This window comes from Siniperca chuatsi, linkage group LG21, assembly GCF_020085105.1.
Source record: "Siniperca chuatsi isolate FFG_IHB_CAS linkage group LG21, ASM2008510v1, whole genome shotgun sequence".
Lineage (NCBI taxonomy): Eukaryota > Metazoa > Chordata > Actinopteri > Centrarchiformes > Sinipercidae > Siniperca > Siniperca chuatsi.
In genome coordinates, this window is record NC_058062.1 from 2,301,762 (window position 1) to 2,321,873 (window position 20,112).

The following is a 20,112-nucleotide window of genomic DNA, read 5'->3' on the forward strand; positions in this document are numbered from 1 at the left end:
GGGATTTTCTCTTTTTAAAACACTGTACTAAAGCAGATTTTAGGGAGAGAGAAAAAAAAAATCAGATTTTTTTTTAGCCATTTCTCCCTGTTGTTTGAATACAGCATAACTGCAAGGGAGCATGAGTAATATTATGACATGTGATAGACAGTAGTAAGCTGAGTGTGTGTTTGATGCTATCTGTGTCAAATCTATTTGTGTAACATCATGACTCACCTCTCTTTAGATTTGCCAGAACAATCTCCCGAGGATGAACACCTACACACACATAATGAATGAAGCATACCGACTTGTGTTGGCAGCAACAGCTTGAATGAGATCATTAAAGAGAATATGATGAGTAAAGCACATTTACGGTAACAGGTTTGGAATATAATTTCTACAAAATCCTTTAATCCCGTTGGAGCTCACTACTGTACATGCTCTTCATGCATCGATTGATTGATTGATTGGGTTAAAAGTAGATTTATTTATCTATTATCTATCAGTAATAGATTTATTTTAAGCATCTAAGTATATAATGTGAACTATGTTTAGGTCTGTTATTCAGTAAATCAAAGTTAAACTTATTAAACAAGCAATTGACAACTCATCCAACGACAGAAACGGGCATCCTACAGTCACAAAATGACTCAGCTGAAATCTGAAAAGTCAAATTGTCCCTTTGTCCCAATAACTATTTAAAAATGTAATAAAAAAATCACAGCACACATTTTTTTAGAGAGTTTAGAGCTGTTTTGTTACCTAAGTGCTTTTATTCTGAAAAGCTTCAGATGGGTTATTAAAGGGTAGTGTTTTCCCCTTATTCCCCTAATTGCTTTCTGGGCCATTATGAGAATATATAGCTTTAAAAAATTAAGAATTATTTGTACCATAAAACCTTAATATGCACACTAAGCAAGCAGAGGCATAAACCCACAAGCATTAAAAATTAAGATACAAAAAACCATTAAAAGTCATCAGAAGCCATCTTCTGTGTAATTACTACATAAATAATGAACAAAGCATTATAAATTATAGCATAATTTTTAGGAACTTTAGAAGCTGTGGTTATGCCAAGATTTAGCTACTGTCATAAATGAAAATGTGTACAAACTGCCTCCACCTTTAACATTATAATGCAGTGTTTTCATCATCATAGTTTTGCAGGAACAACTTTCTTCCATTTGTGTGAAAACCACTAAGGTACTACTCCTACGATCTACAGGTCACTTTGGACTTATACGTGCATGCTGCGGCAGTACCCGGGGTTTTGGTTATGTGATGTTAAAATAAATCCCATTAAATCTAAGAACATGTATTCTGTTTTGAATTAATTATTAATGGAGCACCTCCGGGTTTTGTCTCTCTGACATTGCAGATTATATTAAATCAGGTAAAACTGTCACAATTTCTATTCCAATTCTTTTATTAGCAGTTTATGAACAGATAAGATCAGATCATCTGAAAAGCAGAGACATCAGTATATTAAATATGTATGAATTTTATTAAATGGCATTGGAACATTTAGAACAGATCAACAGGGGATGATAAAATAAAAGATTAACAAAAATAAGAATGCAAATTTACCAGTTTAACTATTAGAAATGACAAATTGGTGCTAAGGACGCTAAAGAACAGGGTGTAAAGGTAAAGATTTAGGTAAAATAAAACAGCAATAATTCACATTAAAGAAACAGTCTGAAATTTGGGGAAATCTTGCTTGCTGCCTAAAGTGAATATCAGCTTCATCTTTGCATGTCCAGTACAGATGTTGGACACAATGTTTTTAGCCTAGCTTAGCACAAAGACTGTGTCAAAGTCCCAATCTGTAGGACTGTTTCTTTTAAGGAAAGCCGGTTCAGGTTGACTGTTGCAAAGAATTTAAGGACAACATTTAATTAAAAATGACATGAATAGGCACATAAATAAAAAGACAAATGTTGACAAACTGACCCCAAGCAGAATCAGATTTATAAGGATTTGCTTTGCATGACTGTTCATCTCCCTCTGTAACTGACTCTTAAGACACAAACTCATTCATCAGAGTCAAATAGGTCCAGTGTATGGAGGAAATATGGCAACAAATTAACATAAAATAAAAACACAAATCATTTAATTTTCACTAAAACTCTTAAAAGATAAAAAAACCAACAATGTTGTTTTAAAAAAAAAAAATTAGTTTGTCCAGTTAGTATCATTTGAAGTAGACTCTTGCTAATAATTTAATAATATAAAATCTAAAAGGTTCAAATGATCAACATGGTCAGTGCAGTTAATAAACTGGAAATCTGTCCCTTTGTTAGTGAACCCAGGCTTTAAAAAAAAGCTATGGAGTGGACCTCGAGTTAAGATTGTTTTCCAAACTACTGTTTCCAAGGTCAAATACTGACCTTACTCTAAATACTGAGTCAGTTCGCTGATTTGATGACTCCTTTTTTATCCTCTGGGGAGCATAAATATCATATTTCATGACAATATATCTCTTATATTATGAGATATCTTGCATAAGGAAGTTGGCATTTTGTCCTAAAGGTGGTGTTACAGGAAAACTCATGGGGTGTCCAGAACAGGAAGGGTTTACTCTGTGGGGAGCATGAATGTGCTGAGTAAAGCAGAATGAAAAGTTGCTGCCATTTTGGTTATAGTGGCATATGTTGATTGAGTGGTACGTCACTGTTGGGTTTTGGTATGCTGGACTGGCGATAAGAATCTGTATATGACAGTGGGAAGTGGTATCTTGGAAGATCAGTGATGTACTATTTTTCAGAGCCATAAGGCAGTGGAACAGCAGCATCATACCAAACACAACATACAGCAACATGTACATACAATGACGACTGAAACCTTTTCTACGATAGAACACTCCTGGACGAATGAGGGACTACACCGTCTTAATACGTACATGTATTTGTTAAGTGTTTCATAGCTGATTACACTGAGCTGAGAGCTTAAAAGTCCAGTGTTTGAGCTACAGTACATGAACTAACTCGTGCACATTTGCTGGTCATACAAACAGTGAAGATTTCACTGACATGTAGAGGACAAACAAGGTCGGTAGGCCTTTAAAAATAATGTCAAAGTGTGGGGTCATTTTCAAATCTCAAATTCAAACGCATAAAAAAAATTGTTTTGGTCCTTTAGTGTTTCCATGGGTGTAAGTAAATTACTGTTCTCCTCACCTTTCAGCTGCTTGTGTGTAACGATGGAGTCGTATTTAATTTAATTTCCTTAATAAAATGATGAAAATAAAAGGAAGTCATTTTTTGATCACAGTTCTTATAACAGCAGCAGGACGTGACTACTTGCTGGTTTTTAGGTTTGTGGCTGACATTGCCATGTTCGTTGTGCTCTAAAACACTGACTCGTTTTTTGTTGTTCTTCAAGCTGATCAGAAAACAACTGATCAGATAAAAAGTGTAGTGACTTGGCAGCTTCAGTCTTGTTAAAAAACAACAACACACTGTCTGTGACGTTCTTCATTCATCTAACATGAAAGCAGCGTAAATCAAAGGGCTTTGTGCCAAATTCACCCTCGTTTCCCCCATGTCTCCTCCATCTGTCTGTTTCCATCTCATTATTTATTCAGTCACTTCCCTTTCCTCTGTCCCCTCATCTCTCCCTTGTCTTTCTCTCTCTCACATTACTGGCTGATGTCTCTCAGTCAGTCTTGGTGGTTTTGTGTCTCCAGGGGTAAATCAGCTCCCCAACAAACAGTTTCTTGACCAGGGCAGCCCATGAGTCTTTGGGGTAACAGCTATAAGTCGGGGTTCGGTAGGTCTGAACCACTGTGCTGCACTTCAGAGGGTTAATCTGGGGAAGAAAACACGAGAACATGATAATATGAACAAATACTGAAAAAGAGACAAAAATAACAAATGCGTACATAATTTGCATGTGTGGTTTTACTTCATTACTCCATTATACCGAGCCTCAGAACAAACATGGAGGAAAATATTTTAGATGGCAGAAAAAAAAAGAAATTCTACTTTTGCATTCTCAGTAAAAATGTTGTTTGTGTCCCACCAGCAGTAACAACAATAAGACTTGAAGGCCCAAATCCTTCAGAATAAAAGCATTAACTGACCAGAACCCTTTAATTCCCCTCCATACATATTTTAAGACATATAAAAATACTGTGCTTTGACTAATAATTTGTGTGTGATATGGTTTTTCCACAAAAAAAGTTTAACTACTGGACACAAGATGTCTCCTACTTCACTGAAAAGTCCATTCTCAATGTTTGTGACCTGGAGGCTTCAAGTTTCCATATTACACTTGTGTAAGTTGCATACGGGACCCTGATTGGTTCCAAAATCATCTTGTATGTCCAGGTGTTAAACTGAAATTTGAGGTGCAGATGAATGTGAAAAAACTCTGTACATACATCATTCTGCACAGCGAAGCTCAAACATCCAAGTGTAGTAACGATATGCAAAACACATCTGAGTAGAGGGGGACTTTAAACGTTGTTTGTGAATAAATTATGGGGAATTTAATCTGTAGCTCTTTTAGAAAAACAACAACAGCTATACTGTACAATGCTGACATTTTGAGACTAGAGTGTCCTCTGTATAATTCCTTTTTGATTTGATTAAAATGCATAAATCACACACACTGACGTGCCTCTTTTTCATTTTTGCGCTGCCCCCCAGAGAGTGTATGGACTTGACGGGACACAGAACACTACTGTATCCTCCTATAAATTGGCATTGATCAAGGTGACGGGGAATAAAAGTGGGAGTAATTCTCTTCAGATTATGGGGTGAGTGGAAGGACTTGATTTTGGAAATTGCCCTTCAGCTGGAGGAAACTAGACCAATTTCACTGGACAAACTTCAAATTCTATATTTAAGATCTTAAAACAGAAACAAAATGTGAAGTCTCACCTCCATCAGCAGGTGAAGGGCCGTCCCAGGCTCCTCACACAGCACCCTGAACTTTACACCCTCTGTAATAGTACATGGCACATGCATCAGTAAGAGGATAAGACTAATCATCAATCCATTCATCCATAAAATTAGTCCTTTTGTTTCAAGACACTTAAATGACCTGCAGATACCCTGCATCATGTTGTCATCCATCTGTCTATCCAATATTTCTTCCACATTGCTTTAATATAATATAACTCATTAGGTTTGCACACATTAAATGTTCCCCCTAAATAAGCAAAGTTGAAGCAGAAAAGTCTAAAATCTAACCAGATCATCTGGTCTACAGGGACAACCTGTGGTGTTAGCATGCAGTTTTATATTTTAATAGAATACATTATTTCTATTTTATCCTGATTTTAAAGAACTTATTAAACTTTAATTAACCTATAGCACTTAACTGTCATCTTTCATCCAACTCTGTTTTGAACAGTATTTCACAAATAAAGTGGAGCGATGGTAAAGGTGATGTACCTGCCAGTCTGTAGGACCGACAGATGCGGAGGCCCATGGCGAACAGAGGGAAAGAGTTAATGAAGTCCACACTGAGGTGGAGGACGCCCTGGAACAGCACCACCACCAGCCGCAACTGCACAACACAGGGACACACAAGGGTTAAAAACAAACCCATCGCACTGGAAATAATTAGGGCTGGAGTTGCATATTAAACTCATCTTGAAATGTTGTTACAAGTTGGAAATGAACCACGCACGTTGTTACAATGAACCACGCATCCACATGTTGTGGATAAAAACAAGGCGGTTTCCAATCCGATAATCTATTGTTTGAACATGTTCTTAGTTTGCATTAAGTGAACAAATTGAAGCACACATTTCATAATTAATTTAAAGGGATACTCCTTCCAGAATCGATTTATAACTATCAAAAACACCGCGTGCAGATTTTAAGGGTGTTTGTTAGTTTGTAACTGGCTTCTTCACTGAAGTATTTTTTGGCTGATTCCTGTATTTTAAGACTCAGTGTATTCAAATGACTTATTTTAGGCCACTAAATAAATAAATAAATGATTCAGTATTTCGCCACCACAGCTTCATTCCTGGTCAGTGTGAAGACGGCTTTGAAACAACATTAATGGGTCTGTAATTTCCTGATCATTTCCAAGGAAGTTTAATGAGAAGAACATCTGGTGCTGATTAAAAGGAAAATTAAGACAAAATGGTTGAAATTTTCCTTGGAAGAACTTCTTCATTTAAACAAAACGTAAAAAAAAAAAAAAATATAATTAAAACAACCAACTCAATAGATAAAATATGAAAAATCCAAATAATTAAAACATTTTTGAGACTCTCTTTTGGTGTCTATGCGGGGGGTGGGGTTATGAAGGGGTACTTTGATTCATGACTTCAGTATTTCTAGAATCCGGTCTATGGCTGTAGATGTGGGCGTGATTCAGAGGTCTGGATCCTGGCGAGCACAGAAGAGAATTATGCTGCAGAAGTAGTTGGACAACTTTCTATGGACACGGTAACTGACATGAACTCAAACTGAGCTGCTGCGCTCATTAAAATGCCTTCACTTGTGAGTCGTCTTACCAGAGTGAAGACCAGGTAGTAGAGCGCTGTGGTGGGCAGCAGGAACAGCAGGACGGTGAACAGCAGCGTTCCAATGAAGAGCTGAAGCACCACAAACACACTCACAGTAAACATCTGTAACTCTGTGATGATGACGACTATGATGTGTGTGTGTGTGTGTGTGTGTGTTACCTGGTCCAGGTCATAGGAGCAGGAGTCCACCCTCTGCCGCAGGACGTTCCATTTCTTGCCTCTGAAGAGCCTCCAGAGGGACGAGAGGCCGTAGATCTTCAGACAGTACAGCCTGACGGAGACACAGACGCAACTGATTACATGCAAAAAACAATTCCAGCTAAATAACTGTTACCGAGCTAAACAGCAGGTGTACAGACAGAAGAAATGGGGGAGAGAATAGAATAATAACAGAAATGGGTTGGGGTGTACTATGTGAGAGTTATGTACTGAGAGAATTGATCCAGGAGGCTGTTCAGACAGTTAATATTGATCAGCAATGGTATTTCAGTAGTGTGGATTTCAGTGGACAGTTTGCTCCGTGTTGGATTACAACAGAAGGTTTAGCCAAAGGACAAATCTCCATTAAAAATGTATATTTCTAAGAACTATGGACATAGACGTGGAGGGAATGGGATAAGTTATACAACTGTGTTTCATGTACAGTCTTGTCTTTGGATTGTAATGTACTCAATCCACATTTCATTTCATTTTGATAAATAAGATTGAGAGGGGGGTTATTACCCAACTGGGGAGAAATAACTGGGGATAAATAATAAATATTTAAAATGTGGTCACAAGGCAGTTATTATTTATGTTCTCATTCCAGGCGTAACGTCCTACATTATCCTCTCTAAAGACAGACAGAGAAGCTTTGTAAAGCTAGTTCTGAAGAACAAGTATACGTTTTATTCATCCTCTCCAAGAAACTGAATTGAGAGACAGGAGATATTTTTAGGTCCACACATACAGATTTAATAAGTTACTCTGACAAAAGGTTCTCAAACTGAATTAAAAAAAACATACCACTATATTCCAAGAGCTGTTGGAGCATAAATATGTAACAAGGAAAGTGGGTAATATTTCATTATGCACCACGGGCGAGGGAGCCAAGCTATCTTTAGAGCAAATGCATAATTTAGTCAACCCTCTCTCCTCCAACATCCAAGACTATTATCACAGTGTTCAGCCATCCATCACACCACGCACCAGACTCCGAGCTCTACAGCCACTAGTCCTGCTCGTTTAAAATAAATCTCAATGGAAATCAAAGCAGGTGAGTTTACCTGAGAGCCAATTTAACAGCCGTGATTTTAAAATATTAAGGATTAGAATATCACCAGACTTATCCTTTAACCCCCAAACAGGACTTACCAGTGGTGGCATGTCACGGCATGGCTTTACACGCCCCGACATGTTATCAAGTGAAAGAACAAAACAATACTTTTCTTTTTCACTACAACATGAGGACTCAGTGACACAGTTTAAACTTTCTGAGTCTAATGATGCACCAGGACATTTTTACATTTCATATTCTTTGATGGAGCAAAAGCCAGCTTTTGAGCTGCTCTACCAGACTACACAGTAGATGTTCCACACTTTAGATTAAAAACAAGACTACAGCCATGCTAGCAGCTCTGTGTGGCTGTATTTAGGCACATCAGTGCGTTGAGCTAAATGCTAATGTTATGATGGGTGAGCCATCCAATAGCTAAGACATTTCACTTAAAACCACAAATGTCAACCTCACGGTGGCTCTAGAAGAAAAGTCAGATGATCACCGAAATCAGAGGGATTCATGAATGTCTGTATACAATTTCATGGCAATCCATCTAATAGTCATTTACATATTTTAGTCTGGGCCAGTGGTGGACCGACTGACATTGCCATCACTAGAGCCATGCTGCTAGCATGGCGAAAAATAAACATCTAAACAGCTTTTTTTTGAAAAGGTGGAAATCCAAACATAAATCTGACTCCCTAAGGATGCAGCAATATCGTTAGGTTCAGTATGCACCAGGACATGTTTAAATGTCACTCTTTTATTCTACCAGATCTTTCACAATTACAGGAGTTTCAATTCTTCGCCATCACGGCTCCTACAGTTTGGATCGTCCTGCCTGAGTGAGTCCAGGCAAATAAATCTTCATAATCTTTACTATCTCTTATCGTCAATGATTGTCCTGAAAAGCACAGGAACAGCAAACATCTTGAGCAAAGTGTCTAGAAGTGATGAGAAGGGCAGAGTGTGTACCAACTGAGGCAGACTGAAGGAAACAACTTGAAGCACTAAATTATTTCATACAACCATCTGACCCAGTTATGCAACAGTGACGTAAAACAAAACATCCTGTTCTGCAAGTCGGATTCAGGTGATTTATGTGTCGTTGTACCAGTTATAACTAAAGAGATAATAACGACTGTTTTTCTTTCTCTTTCACACGCATTTGAATCTAGTGGGTGTGCTGCTGCAAAAGTAGGCTTTTTCTGCTGTTTATTCCATAGGTCTGTTGCAATGAAGTGTTGTAATGATTATTTCCTCAAAGATGGCATTAATGTTGCTCGGTGCGTCCTTCCATCACTTTCCAGAGCAACAACTACTCATCAAATGCCATGACATTCGGTATGGATAGTCAACATCCCCAGAAAATGCTTTAGTCCAGCCCCACGGCGGGGAAGAAACGTCCATGTGTACACAGGAAAACTATAAAAATCTTAGGGCAGCTTGCAATGAAACCCAAGAGGATGATCATTTTCCATTTTGGACAGTTACTCTCCTGGTGCAGATGGAGGCACTGTAATGGTCATTTTGTGCTCCCACCTCCACTCAAGCCCCCACATTCACACAGGTTAAACCAAGACTGTAATGTGCGGATCCATAAGGAACTGTAATTAAAATGTTTTCACTAGAGCAACAAAGGAAGAAAAAGGAAAAGCACGCCCCCTGCAGGGAATAGAAAGGAACATCTCACAAATCTACAGTGTGTCCCAATTCAATACTACATACTAATTCTGAGCATTTTTGAGCATGTAGTGTGTTCACAGTAAGAAAGAAAGTCAGTATGCATACTGAAACACTTGATTTTTGAGTGTGCTGTTGATGAACACTATTGATGCACAAAAGAAATGGAAGTGCTACCCACAGCTGCAAAACATTACAGTAAATTGTGGTGAGTGATGGTGGTGAGACGGCTGCAGAAAGATCTTAAAAAAAACCAAAAAATAAATCTTTGGAAAAACATTTTGCCCTCTCTTTAAGTTTAATTTGCAGTTTGATTGACATCTGATGGCGCACATGCAGTATTTTATCATTTCCTGATAGTATGAAATTATTTGTGGAATACTAACCGCAAAACCAGTGTACTGAAGATTGTACATTGTTCACAATTAGTATGTAGTATGGAATCATCAAATCAGATAATGTGTGTGGACTCAGACTGAACACAAACACAAGTTCATCACATGTCAATGTGCTGATTTTAAAATTAGCAACAGAAGGAGCACAAGAGCAGCGTTTACACAGAGTGATCAAACAGTTCCCCACTAAGACCAGGTCATACAGATGGTGAAGGATTTCATCAAAATGTACAATAATGACTGTCAAACTAACTGCAATTCTTATAAAACACACTTAAGACAAGAGAGGGGCATGGACGGTGTGATGTAGTCTGTAATGTGACCTACGCACAACTGGGATCTTCCCAGTTCATCAGGGGCCTGCTTCACCAAATTTGCAACATGTAAGCTGCATGCTCTTGTATGACCCATGCATGCAAGAGCCCTGCAGAACTTTATCATCATTTTGTGAGTGGCAGTCATTTGTGAAACGGGATGCTGCCACCATTTGCGATCTGTGTGTAAGCAGCGCTTGCAAATCACTTTTGTGAAAGCTGCATTTTCCCAAGCAGAGTAAACTTACACCACTAGGCTGCTTCCGTTAGCTCGTCAGGTAGATATAAACTAGCCCCACTTGAAAAAAAAAAAAAAAAAACTCTGTACGGACTTGGAAGTGAAACACACAAAGCTCTGAGTAATTAAACCTCTCAAATCTTTGACCCAATTATGAGTTAGCAGCAGCCACTCTTACAACAGTTTGTGATTCAGTCTTCCGAGAGGCTAAATCTACAAGGACAATACTTCTTAACCCTGTTAGTCATAATTTTAATTTTAAGTCTAACATGCTCCTCTTTTTTTTTTTTTCTCAACGTAGCCCCTGGTTCTTTGTTTCGTTGCAGTGAAAAAAACTGAACATAAACTAGTAGTTGAACCTGTGCTGAGGTGTCACCTGGCTCCGTAGACGTAGAAGCAGTAGATGTGGAAGGTGAGCAGGGCGACCATGTCAGAGAGCAGCGAGAGGGCAAAGCTCAGGCCCAGGCAGGCCGACAGGCCTCCGTACCATAGGATCCCCTCGATAAAGGGAGACATCAGGTGGATGTAGCCTGGATGGAAAGGGGATACATCATGGTGAAAGTGACCAGTGTAGTGACCTTTGAAGCCTCTAGGGGATGCAAGTAGAGCTTTTAGTCATGTTTTCTGAAAAATTTTAGCATGAAAATGGTAAAGATACATAGAGAACATCAGTACAATATAAAGCCCTGAGTGTGTTTTGTGCTGTGACTCACTGATCCAGAGGTGAATGTGGTAGAGGAAGAAGCGGCCCAGAACCTGATCCAGGGCCCGGTTCATCTTCAGCCCCGCAGGAGCTCCCATCAGCCACTGCAGCAGCTCCTCCAGCTCTTTAGCCACATGCTGAGGAAGAATCACAGGAGTTTAACGGTAGGACAAAGAAATCTGACGACACCATTTCATTTCATCTGCGGATATAGTTTGTGTGGCATCTTCTGAATGAAAGCCAAAAGTGGCAATTAAATAATAATAATAAATAATAATTAATTGTCTTGAGATAATAAATTATAGTTCTGTTTCACTAATATTATATTTTGAGGCCGTTGTCCTGAGAGAATGACTTGATATCCTGTTATTTGTTCTGTTTGTAAATGGTTTGAAAAAGAGAACAGGATGTGCCATAACAGTATTTTTTTTTTTTAAAAGATAATTTTTAGGCATATTTCCTTTATTTCATAGTCGACAGTGTAGCGACTGACAGGAAAAGTAAGAGGGAAAGAGAGAGGGCCATGACATGCAACAAAGGTCCTCAACTGGAACTGAACTGGGGACCTGGTTAACCATTAGGCTACCAGTACGTCCCTGTAACAGTGTAATTATGTGAGACACACATTGCCTATTTCAGACCACACAATATCAGCCTGACAATGGCCCAACCTGATAAACAAAAGAAAAATGAGTGTCGAGTGCGACAGTTGTTCATTTTATACCCGTGAAGCATGTCATGGTGGAAGACAGTCGACAACCGTGATAACAAGAAGTTATGACTCTATGATCACCCAATCTGACACAGCGATCACCAAGAAAGACTAAAATATTGTGTAGTCTGATCTCAGCGGCTGTAACTAACAGAAAAGGTTTCAGTCGTAGTCATCTGGACACTGTTTTCAGACTACTGTTTCAGACCACTGTTTCAGACTACGACTGAAACCTTTTCTACGATAGAACACTCCTGGACGAATGAGGGACTACACCGTCTTATGTAACTAACACACTTACATCAGCTGCAGGCACCAGTGTGTTGGCTAACATGGTGATGTGGTTGTCTCTGTAGAGCCACGAGATGAGCAACATGCCGAGAGCCACATCCACCAGGAACGACACCAAGATGTTTGCTTTCCTACAGACAGACATGAAGGTAACAGGAGAAGAGTGTCACTTCCAGCACTCATCTCTCTGCCGGTAATGCAATTAAAATAGAATAATCAATATAAAGATGAAATAAAATATAAATAGACAAAAAATTGTAGATCAGATATACAGTTAGTGTGGTTACAGTGCAGTAATAAGTTGTCCCAAATTCAATATTTACAGCAGAGTTTTTGATTTAGATTTGAAAGTGAATAACGCTGTGGATCATTTAAGATCATCAGGAAGTGGGCTCCATGTGTGGAGCATCGTAGCTAAAAGCAGCTTCACCGCGTTGAGTTCTGACGCGAGCTTCAACCAGCTGACTGCTTCCTAATGATGTAAGAGACCTACTGGGTTTATATTCCTCAAGCAGATCAGAAATGTATATCGGCCCACGGTATTTAAGTGATTTATAACCTAGCAGCAGCACTTTAAAATCTATCTGCCAACTAACTGGAAATGAAGCTGCTCTAATACTGATACATTCATGACAATTTAAAATTTTCATACAAAAACAGCTCATTCAGAATAATTAATGACATTGAGTCTCTTTTAAACAGATGCTCAGCTGATTAATGTCACAACAATGTCATTAAGTATCCTGAATGAGCTCTTTTTGCCCCACTATTGCCATGTAGTCTGTTTGTCTGTCCATTATTTTTGCCCGTTACTACTGGCTATATTGTCTTTATTGGGATTTTCTGTGGACAGTCATGTTCTTCAGAGGATGATTGCTAATGATTTTGGTTACTTCCCAACCTTTCTTCTAACTCCACCATCAGGACAAAACTTCCACTTCGACATATATAAAAATCTAATTGATGGGTTGCAGTTATCACTGACTCTTTGGGAAGCCTTTTCCACTGTTTTTGGCTTTACTTTAGTACAACCATCAGGCCAAAGTTTGTGTAAACTGTCACCTATCATGATAAGCTGGGAAACGGGGGATGGATCAGCCCTGCTTTGACAGGCAGGTGTGCTGAGGTGACTGACTGAGTTGTTCACCAGGACATCAGAGAGTTTCTAGGTCGCTTTTACAAACAATCACCTCATGAACTGCGTGTGTCCGGCGGCTGGTTTCGTTGAGCTGAGCGTCCTCATGTGTTCGGTTCTGTAGCTGAGCTGGACACAGGTGGACAGCTTACTGGACAGGAAGCGCAGCGGGTAAAGACTGAAGATCCTACAGATAAAATATAATAAACGAAAATAATGATGCCGTTTAAAGTGAATGTGGACGTGTTACAGTGTCTGGATTTGAGTAAAAACACAAATCATATATGGGTCATTCTCATCTACCACTTACATAATACAATACAACTTGGTTTTATATATAAGTAAAACTGATCAATACAACATCTAGGTTTACTATGACAGAACATTTTATCATCATTATTCGTAGCAGTTTCTAGAAGAAACACTGTTTTTTCATTATTCATGTATATATCTTCTTGAAAATGATCAAATTCATAGATACTGAAAGCAACACAAATTACTGGCTGTACCCTCAATCCAAAAACATTAATATCAGTGTTTACTGCTCGATACTTGTGTAAGTCGGTGTCTGTGTGCATGTTATTTGCTGCCTCCACACAACAATTAGATCAATACATCACTTTGGTGGAGCGTTTTAGTGTCCTGTGGTCGTAATCACGGATTTAGACCTCAGGTTTGACTCAGTATCAAGTCTCGAGATGCTCTTACTGTTGATCTGCACAATGACTCTTCTCAATCTTTGTCTCAGCACCTGGAGTTTTAATCCAGTTGTCCAACCTGACAAGAGTAAAATTCTACAAAACAAAAAAACAGCACCAAAATCTTTAGGAATCCCTGAAGTAAAACTTTGAACTTATAATACTGGACACCTGCATTAAATATATGGAATAAGAAACCTCAAAATGTTGCTTTTGGCCATCATAAACAATTTCCAGTCCAGATGTCCCCTACAAAAAGGTCTGTATTGCCATGTTAAAGGATAAGTCTAATAATATTCTATATTTTGTATCCTAACAAGTGTTGTGTGCGTATCACAGCCTGATGGATCTTCTTCCTCTGAGCCGCAGAGCTCCATTGTTGTCCAGAAACTATTAAAACACATCAGCGAGCCTCTCTGCTGCACTGGGTGACATGTTCCTTCATCACCATGAACACACACACTGTAGTTTATTCTGACTCAGTCCCACACACACCGTCCTGCTGCCCCAAACCCTCACTACAGCACCACATGTGGATTCATCCGCCGCTGGAAATAGTCCCCAACAGATGCACTGTTTCCTCCTGTTGGTTTGATAAAAACTACAGCGAACAGCTGTTTTACGAAATTACTGAGCCATTTAAAAAAAGAAGAAGAAGAAACTATATATTTGTGAGGTAGGAAGCAATGAGCTTGGAGGTGAGAGGTTAGGGAAGTCAGAAAATACTGACAGACGGACTAACACATAGTTGTTTTTTGTTGACAATAAGAGAAATATTGAATATTTGCAGCCTTATCCATTAAGTTTCCTCCCTCCTCACCAGATGTTACAGATCCAGGTCCATATGGAGAGCAGCCAGCTGATGAGCAGGCAGAGCGGGACGGAGGCCTGCTTTAGCAGCTCCACGATGATGCTGGCCTCTCGACCTTCAGACTGCCAGTGTGTCAACTTCAGCGGCCCGTCGTCGTACTTGTCCAGGAAGAACAGAGGCTGGCTGTGGGCCACCGTCTGGAACATCTGGACCAGAAGAGAGGTGGAGCTTGTTAGGGGTACACATGACTACACAAACTGAACTGGTATAAAGTTTATTTGATACGTGTATTTTCTTTGTAACAAAATGCTAACACAATAACTAAAATGATTGTGGATCCATATAACCAGGGTAGAACTCATCTCAACCTTTCACCAAGCCTCAGCGCCATACAATAAATTCAACTGGGAATCAGAGCAAAATATTGACATTTTAGATGAAGAATGTTATAAAATGTGTTTATCACAAATACAGTGTGGAGGTGGGCATGGTTAGCAGTCAGCTGCAGAGAGGGAGAGGTGGGGGAGTGTCTAAGGTGAGCTAATTGCCTCAGCTGTATCTTATTGACTAATTATGCTCTCCCCTTTATAAGCAGTAGCGTGCTGGCCCTGAGGTTGCCACACACACACGGACCAAGCCAGACTGCTGGAGAGGCTACAGATTGTGGTGGTCGTATGCACGGATCGTCAACAGAAGAAGAAGAATCCCCTTGAGCAATGCCACTAGCCGGGCAAACCAGAGGCGCGGTCGCTCGAGTAACCTTAAGTACTTTGTGAATTGTGTGTGTGAGAGCAATCAGAGTAATAAAAGACGTTACCTGGAAGCTGTGTTGCGGTGTTTGTATCCTGCCAAGGGACTCACGGTAGCTAACTCATGAGTATAGACAGTGTTTGGCTGGAAGAATCAAACGCCCCAGATCAAAAGCAGACAGCTAACCACTCAATGACCCTGTTGGAGGCTCTGTGGTGACCAGAAGGTAAACCAGACTCATGGTTTCTGGATTTGCACTAACCTAAAGCCTTTCTGGGACAATTTAAATGCAACAATAAAGGACATTATGGGCTATGCCATAACAAAGAACTGTGCTGATGAGGCTGTACAGGTGGCAGATACCTGACAAAAAACTGCAACAAGAATTTGTTAAGCTGATCCCTCCAGGGAACGAGCAACTGCTTAATGTTTGTTACTTACATGATAAAAACCAGCAACCAGGAATTAAAAACGAGAACCAGCACTTTTTTTTTCCCTGTCTCGTACCTGTCTGAGCTCGGATGGTGGATCAGTTTGGGGGTCGGGAACTTCGTTCTCGATGGGGTGAAGCTGCGACAACATCACCTTCCTCTGCTCGTAGTGGACGAAGATCACCTTCTCTTCCTCCTCCTGCTGCTGCTGCTGCTGCTCTTCTTCATCACCCTCCTCATTCTTCTTCGTCTCCTGCTGAACTGCTCTTCCATCTGGCCCCGACAAACATAAATTCATTATCGGCTCCTGACAGCTTTCTTTATTAAAAACTGGGAACAGAAAGTCCTTCCTGAGGTTTATCAAGTATTCGCCACAGATAATAAACTGAGTAATTCCAATGAAATGAAATAAAGGAAATGGATGGGAACTGTGCTTTTGTACCATTGGTTAATATTTCAAAATCCACCCTAAAAAACGCACAGATTATTAAAGTGCTCAATTAAATTGATTCTTCCCAAGTTGAAAAAGCCTCTGCAGTGAGACATAAACTGAAACTAGTGATGAGAATTTAATATCTGATCTTTCTGTCTGTCCTAAACTCACTCCAGTACTACTGTATAAACTTATTCATCAACCGGTAAACCCACTTGGTACTTAATTTATTTTCTGACCTGTATTATAGTGTATTATATTTTTTGCTTAGTACTTCTATTCCAGTGTGCACTGACGTAAAGGCGAGCTGCTGTAACAAAAAATTTCCCCCTCGGGGAACAATAAAGTATTTCTGATTCTGATAAACCCAGTGAATATCAGTCTCAGGGTCTTACTTTGATCCTGGTTGAGGACCTGACAGGTGAAGCCGGTCTTGCCCACCTCGCGGTTGATCTGCAGCCAGCGTTTCTGGGGGAAGATGGTGCTGAGGTCTCTGAGAAAGCTCTCCATACCCTCCTGACCGTCTTTGGGTAAACTCCATGAGCCCAGCACCGACAGCTCCACCCCACCCTGGGCCTGGATCTGGGTGAAAAAGATGGAGGAAGGCATCTCTAGCTTGCAGCTTTGTTTGGATTAGGAAAAAGAGGAGCGACTTGGAAAAAGGGTTCAAAAATCAGGTTTCATCGTGCAGCAGATTTAATATTTAATTTGATGTTAAACGACCTTCTGTGTTTTTCCAATATCACCAGGTATTTATCTACAGAGGTGCACTGACCTGCTGGATGTACTTTTTGACATGTCCGGGGATGAACGGATAGTGGATGACGGCCAACACCACGGCAGAGTCGTGGCCGGAGATCCAGCGGCCAACCAGCAGTCCGCTGTCCGCCCGGTTACAGCACTGCGGGAAGAAGATCTTCAGCACCATGACTTCACTGCAGTTCAGTGTTCAGCCTCCAGCAGCTCCGATGACCTGAGAAAGAGGAAAAAACAACCAGGTTAGGTGACTTCTACCTCTGCTGGACAGAATGGGGGGCCAGCTGGTGCTATTCTATATTTCTCCTATTGTCCACAAAAGCCATGAAAAGATCAAAACCAGTGATATCACCAGTGAAATTGGTGTAAAGCTGATCCTCCGGGAAAAGAGCAATGGCTTGATTTTGTTCAGTAAATGTACTAAATGTAAAAAATGTAAAAATTCCCTATCTTTATAGAGTTAAAGGAGATATTTTTGATAGAAATTTGGATTATTCAGATGAAACGAGATGCCAAACAAGTAACTTGACTGTTTAAATGTGGAATAACTGGAAATGTCTATACATGTCTGGGTAACCTTAGAAAACTATTATGTTATGTTGCATTTGTGCTACTGTAACATGCTTCCAGATGCGAAACCCACTAAAACTTCAAGTATATATAAAAATGAATTGTAATAAAATAGATAATACCTGATGTATGCCGAATCGAAATGTGGATCCTTATTATTCATGAAAGATATTCCTGTTCTAAGAGTGTTTTTCAGATTAGCGCGACGGCAGACAAAATATTAAATTCCCTGATTTCTGTAGGGAGTTTGGTGAAAAAAAACGGAACGTATCTGGACTAGACTAGGTTGGCCTACTTTTTTATGCCCTTCAAATATTGAGTTTGGAGCGTGTTGTTGTGGCAACATATAAAGCCCCGGGCAGGATTGCCATCGATGTCATGTCAAATAGCAAGCAAGCTAGCGCAGGAATGTAGGTTAGCTGTAGTGTTAACGTTAGCTAGCGAAAAACAAATGTGGGGAATTACCGATAGAATAAGACAAATTTACTAAACAGTTATATAAAAAAAGATTCTGTCCTCAAGCTTACAAATTCCTGCTCCAAGTTCCCCAAAGTCCTTTAAGTAAAAGCGTTCAAAATCAAACTTAATTATTTGAATGAAGCTACGTCATACAGCGGAGAGGTAAAACTGTATGAACAGGTTATATGTGTGTAGAAAATACAATATTTACCTTTCTTAACTCCAACACGAGATTTCACCTTCCATTTATAACATCGAGTACGGTTCAGTTAAGTAGAGAGCGGCGCCATGTTATTTGTTGACAGTCCACTGCATAAAATGCTCCGGTGAGAAACACACGTTCATGTGTGTTCCTTTTATCACGATGTCCGTCCGGTCGAGTTTTTAATTTTTATTTTACGATTTAAGATGGACAACAGCAATTCTGAAAATTCTCAACCATTTTTAATGTGTTTATTTGAATATAATAGATTTTTTTGGTCGATTTTAAAGTATTTACCGGAAGTTTTATTAGTATGCCATCATGTCTGACTTGACGCAGATATAACCATATTTGACAGGTTACTGATCTCTACACAGAAAAATGTATTTATTATCAGTGTGTCACACTAATAATGAGTAAAAAACAATGATAGTGATAATAACACTGTGTGTTAGCCATTAATGTAAACGTTGTCTTGAGTTCCTCAACCACTGATAGTGAACACTCGCGATTCTAAATACACTCAGTTCAACTGGCAACGTCACCAGTATCAAAACAGAAACTATGGCAACAACCCAAACGAACACGTCCGGTAAAATCTTTCAAAATAAAACGACCAAAACCCGTCATATATATATATAGTATATATATATATATATATATATGGAGGTGAACAAAACATTTAAAATAGTCTCACAAGTTAACAGGAATCTGGAAACAGGTTTACTAATGAAGTAGAAATATATATATATAAAAAAGTAAAACTCTGAAATAAACCTTTGTGAAGCTTATTTTACTGTTTGTGGACCAAACTCTCTGGCCTTCATTGATGCATTTGTTTACCTCGGGTCACTATAGTTATTTGATCTTTTTTTGTATAGTGTGTATATATATAATTTTTTTATTAAACCTTTTTCTAGGTAATTAACATAAACGGAAATATGTCTACTTATGTTTGGACGCCACTGTAAAAGCAGACCTGCTGTTTGCCTGATATGCACATGTCTAAGAATGATAAAGTTTCTTATTTTCTGTTTTTCTAATGAAAAATTAAAGTCAAAAACATAAAACTGAATGACTAGTAATTTTACTACTTTATTGTTTATTTATTAATTAATTTCATGACTATGCCCGGTCTGGGTTCATAACCCCTATTACATCATGTTTGAACAGTTATTGGTGCAACAGTGAGAACTGTCAAAAATATGAATAATTATAATACAATAGGACAAGAAAATAAAATACAAAGGAATGATATAAAAATAACAATAATAATAATAATGATAATAATCTGCTTGTTACTCACCAGTAAATGCCCGGTGTGTGTGCTGCTGTCAGAGTTGTTGGTGGATGAGGAGTTGGCCCAACTGTAGGTTGGAGATTTATCTCCTCCTGCAGTGACACAGCAAGAAAAGAGCGGGATGAAAACCTCCAACAGACTAAAAATAACAAAATAAACCTGAGAGATTATCAGCATCAAACGCTTTAAGGTTAAAATGTTTTGCCACAATGGCAGATAGTGCTGGGAGATAAAAAAAAAGAGCTCTTGCACCTTTTGTGTGTTAAAACAAACATTTTAATTGTCTTTCCTTCCTCATGAAAAGTTGCCAGTGAGTTTAAAAATCACACTCATTACTTTTAAAGCACTTTAAATGCCTTCAGATTATGTGAACAGAAAGCACCCACGCCCCCTTTTTAATTTTGTTCTTATTTATATTTTATACTTAATTTGTTTATTTATTTATATTTTTTTATTTTTGTATTGAATGGGTTACTGCTTTCTATACATTTTGTTCTT

The 20,112-nt window shown here is 39.0% G+C and overlaps 1 protein-coding gene across 2 annotated transcripts; it reads right to left on the reverse strand.

Moving 5' to 3' along the window:
- Positions 1-1,463: 1,463 nt before the first annotated feature.
- On the reverse strand, positions 1,464-19,710 carry pigq (phosphatidylinositol glycan anchor biosynthesis, class Q). Of its 2 annotated transcripts, none has more exons than XM_044181630.1 (14): positions 19,621-19,710; positions 17,103-17,300; positions 16,723-16,909; positions 15,971-16,167; positions 14,723-14,919; positions 13,260-13,391; positions 12,080-12,200; positions 11,077-11,203; positions 10,740-10,893; positions 6,635-6,746; positions 6,464-6,544; positions 5,385-5,499; positions 4,869-4,930; positions 1,464-3,792 (listed from the first exon to the last, which is right to left on the reverse strand). In XM_044181630.1, exons 2-14 carry the CDS (start codon positions 17,253-17,255, stop codon positions 3,640-3,642), a joined length of 1,791 nt encoding a protein of 596 aa, XP_044037565.1. In that variant the 5' UTR covers positions 17,256-17,300; positions 19,621-19,710; the 3' UTR covers positions 1,464-3,639. The 2 variants fall into 2 exon arrangements, with proteins under 2 accessions (XP_044037565.1, XP_044037564.1); XM_044181629.1 differs by lacking the exon at positions 19,621-19,710 and adding an exon at positions 18,324-18,457.
- Between the last annotated feature and the right edge of the window lie 402 nt (positions 19,711-20,112).